The sequence below is a fragment of the Sander lucioperca genome, chromosome 8 (assembly GCF_008315115.2).
Source record: "Sander lucioperca isolate FBNREF2018 chromosome 8, SLUC_FBN_1.2, whole genome shotgun sequence".
NCBI lineage: Eukaryota > Metazoa > Chordata > Actinopteri > Perciformes > Percidae > Sander > Sander lucioperca.
Window position 1 is genome coordinate 3,197,178 of NC_050180.1, and position 13,252 is coordinate 3,210,429.

General features: G+C 44.1%; 1 protein-coding gene across 1 annotated transcript in view; it reads left to right on the forward strand.

Moving 5' to 3' along the window:
* LOC116043185 (interferon alpha/beta receptor 1b-like) overlaps positions 1–12,761 on the forward strand; it is a 31,379-nt gene extending 18,618 nt beyond the window's left edge. Inside the window, exon 8 of the mRNA XM_031289691.2 lies at positions 12,525–12,761. Within this exon, the coding sequence (XP_031145551.1) occupies positions 12,525–12,753 (229 nt within the window). The 3' untranslated portion in view covers positions 12,754–12,761. The remainder of the gene's footprint in view (positions 1–12,524) is intronic.
* The last annotated feature ends 491 nt before the right edge of the window (positions 12,762–13,252 follow it).

The window sequence follows — 13,252 nt, forward strand, 5'->3', positions numbered from 1 at the left end:
CGTTATTTTTTTTTAACGCGTTATTTTTTCTCAGATTAATTAATCGAAATTAACGCGTTATTTTGACAGCCCTAGTTTTCATACTTAGCTACACAAATTTGTTTGTGCAGATCGGTCGCACGGTCTAGGAGGAGTTCGGCAAAGTAGGTTTTCGATAAATCGCGATTTTTCACGCATAAAAGTCTAGGCGGAAATGAGCGTGGCCTATATCAGGAGATTCAGATGGATCCAGGGAACATCAAATTATATGGTTTTTGAATGTGCGATGTACGGTTTGGGAGTTATAGGGCCAAAAGCGTTTTTTCTGCAATAGCGCCACCTAGTGGTGGATATGAGTTATATTTTGAATCTTTGCAATCTTCACCAGTTGTGACATGTGTGCAAGTTTTTGTGCATTCTAACCCCCTCAAAAATGCGACGAGGAATTGATAAAAATAATAATAATCTGACCAAAAACAATAGGGTCCTTGCAGTTTCACTGCTCGGGCCCTAATAATCTGACGAAAAACAATAGGTTCCTTCGCATTTTCAGTGCAAGGCACCGTTGGGGCCTTGCACTTTCGTGCTCGGGCCCTAATTAAAGCTGCAAGCAGCGATGAACGGGCCCTCGCCTTCTTGCAGTCGGGGGTACTGGCAGACGCAACATCACGTGTAGACCCCACATTCTAAGTTTCATGTAAATCGGAATAACTTTTGCCAAGATACAACCGTTCATGTTTTAACAGCCACCTACAGGAAGTTGTTCCTCCATAACTTGCGCATTGTTTTAGCTATCAAAATTCTTTTGATAACTTTTAGTCACAAGGGTCCACCGAGTATATATCCAAGTTTTCATGCAGATTGGACTCACGGCCCAGGAGGAGTTAGACAAAGTATGTTTCCCATATATCGCGATGTGGCTAATTAATAAAAAAAATTCTAACAGCGCCATCTAAAGGCCGATTCACTCTAAATTTGGCATGGATGCTCAAGCCCCTATGCGGAACAACTGTCATGTTTGGTGGCAATCGGAATAAATCTTGATAAGATACGCAACTTCCTGTTTCGACAGCCCCCTACAGGAAGTAGGTCCTCTGTAACTTGCGCATTGTGTTAGTTATCAAAATTCTTTTGATAACTTTTTGTCATGAGGGTCCACCGAGTCTACGTCTACATTTCTGTGCAGATGGGACTCACGCTCTAGGAGGAGTTAAAAAAAAGTAGGTTTCGCTCACAGCGAATTTGCTAATTAATTAAAAAAATGAAAACAGCGCCATCTAAAGTGGCGATTGACGCCATATTTGGCACAAAGCCTCATTGGCACATGAGGAACAACTGTCTTAAGTTTTGTGTCCATCGGAATAGTCGTGTGCAAGATACAACCGTTCCTGTTTCGACACCCACCAACAGGAAGTTGGTCCTCTGTAACTTGCGCATTGTTTTAGCTATTAAAATTCTTTTGATAACTTTTTGTCACGAGGGTCCTCCGGGTCTATATGCCAGTTTTCATGCCAATCGGACACACGTTAGAGTAGGTTTCCCATATCAATATTTTGCTGATTAATTAAAACAAATTAAAACAGCGCCTGTTTAGCTTCTTAAGTGTCACTGTGCCGTCTACGGCACAGCTTGCGGCTGTGGCGTCGCTGTAATCTCCATTTATAAACGTTTTTATAACTTTAAAGCATTAAATCTTCAAAATATACAGCCATGCGACACACCAATTTAAAGCTTAGAGTCTCAGGATTCCATTAAGCCCACACACAAAGCATAAGATGATTTACAGCAGTTACACAACTGCTACAAAGTTATAATAAATACAACAATACAGCGTAAACAGCGCAGCCCGGGTGTAGTGCATCCTTACCTTCAGGTACGTATGACTTCCGGTTGACTTCCTGTTTCCTGTTGTAGACAACGGCAGCTGCAGACTGCTTAACGCTTAACGTCCTGCAAGTTAAGTCCTCTACAGTGAAATACAGTCACTCTTTGCATCGTCTAGCTGTATATTAACCGGACCTGTCTGGCCGCAGTTTCTCCGTTGTTTGTAAAACTCTCCTCCGCTCCGTTAACCAACGTCTAGCTATTTGTTGTGCTAACGGCTAGTTAGCCTGTCTGCTAGCGGGGAGGTGACGTGGACCCCTTAGGATGTTTGCCTCCTTGGAATTCTTTTCTATATTTTGGCAGTAGTAACGGAGTATCCACAGCTTGCTAACACAAGCAGGAGCATCCGCAAGTGTTGACTTGTGAACTGCAAGTGAAGAAGAAGAGGGATCGGTTTTGGAGAGGGCCTCTGTCAACGTTGCTACTAGCTAAACTAGCAAGCTACACGATGCCCCCCCTCAGCTGTACACCTGGCTGCGACTCGTGCCTCCTGTTCAGCCAGAAGATAGTGGAACTTGAAGCCAGAATAGCGACTCTCCACCAGATCAAGGTGAATGAACAGTTCCTTGACACCATTATCATTGGAAGTTCCCCTCACACACACACTAATGTCGGATGTTTTGATTCCACTCTGCCCTGCACTACTCTCACCCCACCACGCACTAATACAACCTCTGTCCCTGTCGTCTCTCCTCGGCTTCTGCCGAGAACCAAGTCAGCTCTGCTGACCAGCTCCACTCCACACCAGCCTGAGCCATGGCGTATAAGCAAGCACCACAGCAGGCGGTCAGGACAACGCTCAGGCCCAGCCCAACCTATACGACTAGAAAATCGCTACACCATTCTGATGAACGATGAGGAGTTCCCTCTGCTCTGCGGAAACCCTTCTCTGCCACGTCCCCACGGCGCTCATCCTGGCCCATCCACACAGTCGGCGCGCCCCCCCTTCAGACCCAACAACTTCCACGCTGGTCATCGGAAGCTCCATGGTCAGGGACCTCTACATTCCCCCTACACCTAGCGGTCCGTCCAAGGTCTACTGCTTCCCTGGTGCCAAGGTCCGTGACATCCAGCACAAACTTCCCAGCATCCTCGCCTGCCACGCTAAGGTCGACAACATCATTGTGCATGTGGGCACAAACGACATCAGAGAGAGACGGTCGACAGCACTTCGAAAAGACTTCACCACTCTCATCACCACCCTGATGGGCACAGGAAAACGGATCGTCATTTCTGGGCCTCTACCTACCTACAGAAAGGGTGCTGAAAGATGGTCCAGACTGTTCGGGCTCCACACCTGGCTGAAACCCCACTGCGCTTCCCTGGGCATTCCCTATGTCGACAACTTCAACTTGTTCTGGGAGAGGCCCAGCCTGCTGAAACATGATGGTCTCCACCCAAACCGACATGGAGCCAGGCTGCTATCTGACAACATAACGACCACACTGAAAGTTAAGTATTGACATTCTGTTGAAAATATCACAGATTCATGCCCCCCAGGTATTGATCCTAATGGCACTTTACAAGTGAATGAATCTGAAAATGTTTTCTGCAGGGTAAAATGTAATACTAGTACTATTCCAGTTATAATCAACAATAGACCATACAAAGTGTTGAATCCCCTAAGTAATAAGGAGTTGACTGCAAACATAGTCAATTTAGCATCCAGTTCACGTCAGCCACAGGTAACCAAAAAAGGGGCAATACTTAACAACCTAATTGGAATTACAACTACCACTGCAATGATAGAACAGGATAGGAAAATTAGATGCGGTCTACTAAATATCAGATCTCTGTCTTCTAAAGCAATACTAGTAAACGAATTGATATCCGATAATCAAATTGATCTATTCTGTCTAACTGAAACCTGGCTGGGCCATGAAGATTATGTCAGTCTAAATGAAGCCACTCCTCCCACTCATATTAATACTCAAATTCCTAGAGGCTCAGGCCGAGGAGGGGGAGTTGCAGCCATATTTGACTCTAACCTGTTAATTAATCCTAAACCTAAACTAAATTATAACTCTTTTGAAAATCTCGTTCTTAACCTTCAGCATCCAACATGGAAAACAGTACAGCCAATTATATTTGTTGTTGTCTACCGAGCACCAGGTCCATATTGTGAATTTTTATCGGAATTCTCAGAGTTTTTATCATGTGTAGTCCTAAAATCAGACAAAGTACTTATTGTAGGTGATTTTAATATCCATGTGGACGTTGACAGCAATAGCCTTAGTACTGCTTTCAACTCACTACTAGATTCAATTGGTTTCAGTCAGAGGGTGCATGAGGCCACGCACTGTTTTAACCACACCCTCGACCTTGTGCTGGCATATGGCATCAAAATTGAAGACGTAATAGTATTCCCGCAAAATCCTTTATTATCAGACCACTTCTTAATAACTTTCGAATTCTTACTACCCGATTATACGAAATTAGATAAAAGCTTCTACGCTAGAAGCCTATCTGACAGTGCTATAGCTAAATTTAAGGAAGATATTCCAACAGCACTAAACTCATTAACGTGCCGTAATATAACAGAGGATCTTTATGTAAACTTTAGTCCCTCTCAAATTGATCATTTCGTAGACGATGCTACGGCCTGCCTACGGACGACTTTAGACTCTGTTGCTCCCCTTAAAAAGAAGATGATGAAGCAAAGGAAACTAGCACCTTGGTATAACTCCCAAACTCGTAAATTAAAGCAAATCTCGCGCAAACTTGAAAGTAAATGGCGTTCCACCAAACTGGAAGAATCTCGTTTAGACTGGCAAAACAGTCTGAAAACCTATAGGAAGACCCTAAGAAAGGCCAGATCAGACTACTATTCATCACTAATAGAAGAAAATAAGAACAACCCAAGGTTTCTTTTCAGCACTGTAGCCAGGCTGACAGATAGCCACAGCTCTACTGAGCCATCTATTCCTATAGCTCTGAGTAGTGACGACTTCATGAGTTTCTTTAACGATAAAATTATAACAATTAGAGATACTATTCATCACCTCTTTCCCCCAACCTCTAATGGGTCACCTTTAACTGACAGACTGCTAGAAAGAACGACTAGACCTGACATATACTTAGATTGCTTTTATCCTATAAACCCTCAACAATTAATGCTAAAGGTCTCTTCAGCTAAGCCATCTACCTGTCTCTTGGACCCCATCCCAACGAAGCTACTTAAAGAAGCGTTACCCGTGGTTAACACTTCATTGCTAGATATGATAAATATGTCTTTATTGACAGGTTATGTACCGCAGTCATTTAAAGTAGCTGTGATAAAACCTCTACTGAAAAAACCCACCCTCGATCCTGAGGTCTTAGCCAACTATAGACCTATATCTAACCTTCCCTTTCTCTCCAAGATCCTTGAGAAAGTAGTCGCTAACCAGTTATGTGATTTTCTACATAGCAATAGCTTATTTGAGGACTTTCAGTCAGGATTTAGAAAGCATCATAGCACAGAGACAGCACTGGTGAAAATCACTAACGATCTTCTAACTGCATCAGACAAAGGACTTGTCTCCGTACTTGTCTTATTAGATCTTAGTGCTGCATTCGATACTATTGACCATACCATCCTCTTACAGAGATTGGAACATTTAGTTGGCATTAAAGGAATCGCACTAAACTGGTTTAAGTCCTACTTCTCTGATCGATCGCAATTTGTTAATGTTAACAATAAACCCTCCAATTACGCTAAAATTAACCATGGCGTTCCTCAAGGCTCAGTGCTTGGACCAATTCTATTCTCCTTATATATGCTTCCTCTAGGCAATATTATTAGGAAACACTCAATTAACTTTCACTGTTATGCGGATGACACCCAATTATATCTGTCAATCAAGCCAGACGAAACCAGCCAGCTAGCTAAACTTCAAGCTTGCATTAAAGATATAAAATCATGGATGGCCTACAATTTCCTGATGTTAAACTCAAACAAAACCGAAGTTATTGTCCTGGGCTCCAAACCCCTACGAACCTCATTAGCCGAAGATATAATTACTCTGGATGGCATTGCCCTGGCCTCAAGTACTACTGTCAGAAATCTAGGAGTTATTTTTGATCAGGATCTATCCTTTAACGCCCATCTAAAACACACCTCTAGAACAGCCTTTTTTCACCTTCGTAACATTGCTAAAATTAGGAACATCCTGTCTCAAAACGATGCAGAAAAACTAGTCCATGCATTCGTTACTTCCAGGCTGGACTACTGTAATTCCTTATTATCAGGATGCTCAAATAAGTCCGTTAGGACTCTCCAGCTGATCCAGAATGCTGCAGCGCGTGTTCTGACAAGAACTAAGAAAAGAGATCATATTTCTCCTGTATTAGCTTCTCTCCATTGGCTTCCTGTAAAATCCAGGATTGAATTTAAAATCCTTCTTCTGACCTATAAAGCTCTAAATGGTCAAGCTCCTTCATATCTTGAGGACCTCTTAGTACCTTATTGTCCCACTAGAGCACTACGCTCCCAGAATGCAGAGTTACTTGTGGTTCCTAGAGTCTCTAAAAGTAGAATGGGAGGCAGAGCCTTCAGCTATCAGGCTCCTCTCCTGTGGAACCAGCTCCCAATCTGGGTTCGGGGGGCAGACACCGTCGCTACATTTAAGACTAAACTGAAAACTCTCCTCTTTGATAAAGCTTATAGTTAGGGAGTGAGGAGTTGCAGTGAACGCCTAGACCGGCGGGGCAGGGTGTATAGCTGCAGACACAGCACCCCTGCTTTTCTCTGCTTCTCTTTACAGTCATCAGATTTACCTATCGTATAATCAATAATATAGTGCCTCTCCTAGTTATGCTGTTATAATTCTAGACTGCCGAGGAAGTTCCTTCTTATGACACGCTCTTTTCTTTTGTTTCCTTTTATGCACATCATGTCTCAGAAGTGCTTGTTACTCACCTAGCTCTGGGGAGTTTACTCCCCGGAGTCCTTATGTTTCTTCTTCACCCAGAACATCGCCTCGGATTAGGGCGACACCAAGACCTGGGTCTTGGGTGCAGCTGTGGCTATGGACCTGCTACACCCTGCTACGCTCTGCGATTCCCTGCAATGCCCGACTACGTCCTGCTGCGTCCACCGCGTCCACCCATGCTCTGCTGTGCCACGCTACATCCTGTACCGTCATAACCCCAACCGTCAGACACCGCCCACCAAGAGTCTGGGTCTGCCGAGGTTTCTTCCTAAAAGGGAGTTTTTCCTCGCCACTGTCGCAATAGCCACTGCTAATGCTTGCTCTTGGGGGAACTATTGGAATTGTTGGGGCTTTATAGAGTGTGGTCTAGACCTACTCTATCTGTAAAGTGTCTCGAGATAACTCTTGTTATGATTTGATACTATAAATAAAATTGAATTGAATTGAATTGAATTGAATTACCTGTTTCCTTGTCCCTTTAGCCACTGCGTGGATTTTTTGCCCAAAACTTTTTTTTCTTAAATCCCCAAGAGTCCAAGGAAATGGAATATCCAAGCCATTATATCCAAAACGAGCTATTCGCCTCACAATTCTTGACGTTTCTGGCCGAATCACAACGGAAAATCATTTCCGCACTTCTAAAGCTGCTCGCTTCTCTCCTGAGGGTCCTAGCAACTTGATGTGGGCGTCACTCTATTCCCTGAGTTCTAAGGTTTCCATGGATACCTGGTATAAGCCAATCGGTGCAGGTTTGGCTGTGATACACCAATAAGAAAGCTGAAGTCTCCTCTGACGCGTTTGGGCCCACGTGGAAATGATCGACATTTGCTCGGACCAGTTAGATTTAAATGCCCTAAGACCCGTCTACATTTGTAGCCAATGAGCATATGAGGTATGGGGGTATGACGTTTAGACCAAAAAGCTTGAAAATGCAGGTGACTCTTAAGACGTTAGACAGGAAGTTGCTGTAACTTGCGCATTCTTTCAACTATCAAAATTCTCTGGATAACTTTTCGTCATGAGGGTCAACAGATACTACCTGCAAAGATTCAAGAAGATTGAAATCACGGTTGGGCGGAGCTAATAAAGGTAAATGGGAAATATGTCCGCAACGATTAGAGCAATATGGGTATTAAATCTGGTGAAGATCCGAGCAACTATGTCCAAGTTAAGGCCTTCCAGGCATTTGGGGGCGCTATGGAGCCCACTTACAGGTTTGGGCCAAATCGCTGTACAGTTTCGCAAAGCTCCCAGGTGTTTATGTGGGCGCCAATTTTTGTGAGTTTTCGTATATATTGAGGCAGTCAAAAATGTGCCCAAGTGCTAAAACCAATTAGGGGCGCTATAGAGCAACCATATTACTCCCAAGCCTAAATGTGAATTCAGATGAAAGAGTTTACTATTGTGCACATGGCTGCAAAATCTTGAGAGTTTTCGTGCATCCTAAAGTTCTCAAACGTGTTCGTAAAATGAAGATTTTTACACGAAAACCAATATTTCGGAAATTATAGAATTTTGTAATTTTTTCTAGAAATAGCACCATGGACTTGAAGATGAGACCTATGTTCCTTCAAAAGTTGGTATATTAACTTATTACTTTTGTCCAATTTAAGGCGCACATTAGGGGTCGCTATGGAGCCCCCTGGCAACGCCTGAGCCCAATCACTACAGAACTTTGCAATTTTTACCAGTTGTGACGTGTGCACATTTTTGTGAGTTTTCGTGCACGCTAACCCCCTCAAAAATGCGACGAGGAATTGGTAAAAATAATAATAACTAGAACTGCAAGCAGTTATGACGGGGCCCAAGCCACCCATGGCAGTCGCCCCCGACGCCCCGGGGAGCGCGCGAAAGCAGAACCTGAGGCCGGGCGGCGGCGAGGCAAATGTCGGTAAATATCCAGAGGTGCGAGCCGCGACGTCTGCGGTACGTTGCCGTTGCAAACGTAGCGGTCAACAGTTCACCTCCATGCATATACAGACTACCTTTAACAATGATATACGGATAGGATTGGAGATGAAAAGTTCAACTGACACGTTACCGCGATCAGCTTCGTGGGAAATTAAGAATCAATGCCACCGACATAACCAATCACACTACGAAAGATCTCCACTTGGCACCAACTGCAATGTTTAATTGTAAATGAATGAAGCCTACTAGCAGTCTGGCACACGTGGGTGCTCAGTATTTTCATCGGCGCCTATGAATGGTGTTGATTTTGGATTGAAAAAGTTTCCATTGCAAATATCCCAATAACATTGAGTAAAAGGGCCAAAACTTGTCTACGTTGATTATAGCACCCCCTAATGGCCGATCTTCGCCAAATTTGGTCCACAGCCTCAAAGCGGCATGCTGAACGAACCTTCGAAGTTTCGTGTTGATTGCATTTACTGTGGCAGAGATACTGCAATTGCAAATCTCCCATTTAAATGCATTGAGTTATTGGCCAAAACAAATAAACGTTGCTTTTAGCGCCCCCTAAAGGCCGATCTTCGCCACATTTGGTACAGAGCATCGTAGTGGGATGTTGAACAATGATCTCAAGTTCCTTGCTGATAACATTTAATTTGGCCGAGATATGATATGATATGTGTGTGGTAGCTAGCTAGGAAAATTTGTTTGGTCGTCAAATGCGCATACTTTAACGTAGCAAAATTCCTTGAGTAACTTTTGGTCAAGTCCGTCTGTAGATGCTACGTACCAGGTTTCGTGCTGATCCGTCGCACGGCCTAGGACGAGTTTGAAAAAGTTGGTTTTGCGCATTGCGCGATATCGCAAAAACACTTTTGAGCGGAAATGGGCATGGCCTATATCATGTGATTCAGATTGATTCAAGGAACACGTGGATGTAAGGCTTGTGGCATGTGTAATGTGGGAGTTAAAGGCAAAAAAAATTATAGCACCACCTAGTGGTCCACATGTGTAATTTTTGGTAGGTGTGGTCCATGACCCATTGTCTATCTACCCAGTAAATTTAAAGTTGTTCACATTGCTGTAAGTGATGAATCTAGACTTGGGTCCCATAGGCCACGCCCACTTTGACCCCTCAGTACCCCACTCTAGAGATGGCCTCAGGAGTGTCCCTAGATGGTACCCATCAAATTTTGTAAAAATCGGATGAGCCGTTCATGAGATATAAACTTTTTGTACTTGTAGCGCCCCCTAGTGACCAATTTTCGTAAAACGCGTGGGTCATGCCAAAGAAAAATCTAAAGTTTGGCGTTGATAGCATTTATTTTGGCTGAGATATGGCAAAGTTGGTGTTTTAATAGTTGAGCTACACAAATTTGTGCGTAATATGCGCAATTTTTATCCTATAAAAGTCCCCTATTTTATTAACTTGTTGCCAGGTCGGTCTGGAGATGCTACGGTCCAAGTTTCGTGCAGATCGGTCGCACGGTCTAGGAGGAGATCGAAAAATTAGGTTTTTGATAAATCGCGATTTTTCACACATAAAAGTCTAGGCGGAAATGGGCGTGGCCTATATCACGTGATTCAGTTGGATCCAGGGAACACGTGGATATATGGTTTTTAAATGTACGGTGGGAGTTATAGGGCCAAACATGTTTTTTCTGCTATAGCGCCACCTAGTGGTGGAAGTGGGTCAATTTTTGCACCTGAGTTTCAGACCAGTCCTGAAAACGGCAACCCCCCACCATGTACGGTTTAGGCTGCAGTCGGAGTTTTAGACGGAGAAGAATAATGGAAGAAAAACAATAGGGTTCCACAGCGCCACTGGAGATGTGAACCGCATACGTGGTTCCCATGCCCCATCGGGCTTGGACCCCTAATAATCTGACGAAAAACAATAGGTTCCTTCGCACTTTCAGTGCAAGGCACCGTTGGTAACATTTATAGAAACACAAAGTCCTGTAAGCATTGATTTGTTTCAAGCCAACACCAGCAAACTTCAGACAACAGACTCACAAGACTTTTGAACTGCTTTAAAGCAGCCATATTATGCTCATTTTCAGGTTCATATTGTATTTTAAGGTTGTACCAGAATAGGTTTACATGGTTTAATTTTCAAAAAACACCATATTTTTGTTGTACTGCACCGCTCTCTCTCACTGCTGCAGATCCTCTTTTCACCTGGTCTCTGTTTTAGCTACAGAGTGAGACCTCTTTTCTTCTTCTTCTTCTGTACCATCTTTGATTGCACTGCACATGCCCAGTAGCTCAGATGTAGATCATGTCAGCTAGCTAGCTCCATAGACAGTGTCGGCACACGATCCGTTCTGCCTGCACGATCCGTTCTGCACATGCGCAAGATAATACTGTTTTACCGAGGATACGACCTGCACGATCTGTTCCACGCTAGCCTATGGCTAGCCTCCACCAGGAAGCTAACGTTAGTTTAGCTAACAGCTAATTCGGCTAACCGCTAGCTGACAGCTAGATTCAGTCTAAAATAACGTTAACTCAAACGTAATGGGAAAAGCAGGCTACAGCTAAATTAAGACTTCACAGTAATAACAATAAAGACAAGTATTGAGTGATTGTATTTTAAATGAGCACAAGTAAAGTAGAACTGACGTAACAGCTGTTATATATGTTAGGTGTTTGTTATATATGTCAACGTTTATTTTCAAGTTTTATTTTGAGGGTCTTTTAAAGTTATTACATGCTGTCTCAGCTAGCAGTTAGCCGAATTAGCTGTTAGCTAAACTAACGTTAGCTTGCCTGTGGAGGCTAACGGCAGACCGCTACAATCAGCTAGCGGTTAGCCGAATTAGCTGTTAGCTAAACTAACGTTAGCTTGGCTGTCGACCGGAAGCGTGGAACAGATCGTGCAGTGTCGTAAATCCTCGTACAACCGCGCATGCGCGAACATTTTGCGCATGTGCAGAACGGATCGTGCAGGCAGAACGGATCGTGTACCGACAGACAGTAAAAGAAAGGCTGTTTCTACAACTTCGGTCAGTTACAAGGCAGGATTAGCTGGGAGACTTCTAAATGAGGGCGCACATGGAAGTAGTTCTTTTGTAGATTATGGTGAACTTGTGTGTGTTGTAGCAGTGCTTTGCTATTGAGAACGCGGTAGCATGCTAGAGTTAGCATGCTAGCATTAGCATTAGCGTTAGCATGCTAACGCTACGAGCTAATGGTTGCAGTTAGCCTGCTCGTTTCGGCTTGTGATGTCACAAGCCGTGCCGATTTTGAACAGCTCACCCAGAGACTGAAGGCAGGACACATTCAGAAACTGTATCTCACTCTAAACAGCATGGATGGATTTTTTTCAAAGTTTGTATGTGTGTGGAAGCACCAGAGACACAAAAGAACACCCCAAATCCCAGAAAAAGTGATTTTTTCATAATATGGGCACTTTAAACTCCGTCTTGTTGACCATGCTTTGTGGGTGTGACTTTTTGCCGTGTCATCACCATTCTTATCTATACAAGCAATGTGTTTATGATTCAACAGTTTACAAGAGCACACAGTTCTTCATAGATCTAGCCATTTAATGTTGCTCTCAAAGTGCATCAAGACAACGATGATGCATTTAACTTTGAAATGGACAATTTTTTCTTCTGGGGGAGCGAGCCCCCGAGCCCCCTAGAGGCTCCGAGGTCCACCCAACACAGTCTCACACAATCCTGTGGGAAACCCCCAACATTTTCAAGGGGTTTTATATTTAAATGGATTTCTGTCTTTCACCTCAGTGTTCACATATAATTACGTGTGTTGCATTGTATATTTTTGCCAGCAAGTGATAGAATGACTGTACCTTCCCCTTTATGTCTCCAGTGGCAGACACAGTCGCCAGGGCAGCGGCGGCAGCGGAGACTCAGGAGTGTACTCCACAGGGTGCAGCTCGGGCCTGAGGCAGCCCGACAGCATTCAGTCGTCCTCGGGGGACGAAGACTCCGGGCAGGGTTTCCTTGACTTGGAGCAGGTGAAGATGAAGGACATGGCTCCAGGGCTCAAGACTCGACTTCTGATCACCGACGAGGGCGTTGTTGACATGTGTGTATGAAGGCAAGGCACGCACGCGAAAAAGACTTTTGTTGAGAAGAGCATGACGCGAGGATGAGGAAGGATAGGGGTAGAGGTTTGTGGAAAATGTGCAGCGCCCACTGGCAGTGCTGGTCATTGCCAGTTAAGGGTAAGACCTGGCCTGTAAACCAGATGGATCTGATTCTGCCAGCTTGTGTTTCACATTCAGACAAATTTCCAGCCATTCAGAACACAATATTATGAATCCCACTATGGCCACGCCAAGACCCGCCCTTCAATAGCATTTATTGGCCAGGCGACCATGCTTACGCAAGGTAACGTAACTCCATTTGTTCAGGTCCTATCCCCTGACCAATCGGCTATCCTAACCTTAACCACTTAACCCCAACCAATCGAGCTGCTTCGTAGGGCGGGTCTTGGCGTGGCCATAGTGGGATTCGTAATTTTGCATCCAGAACCCCGGCGGACCAGTCACAACCGTTTAACTCATATGGGGCGGGTTTAAGACAATGACTGGC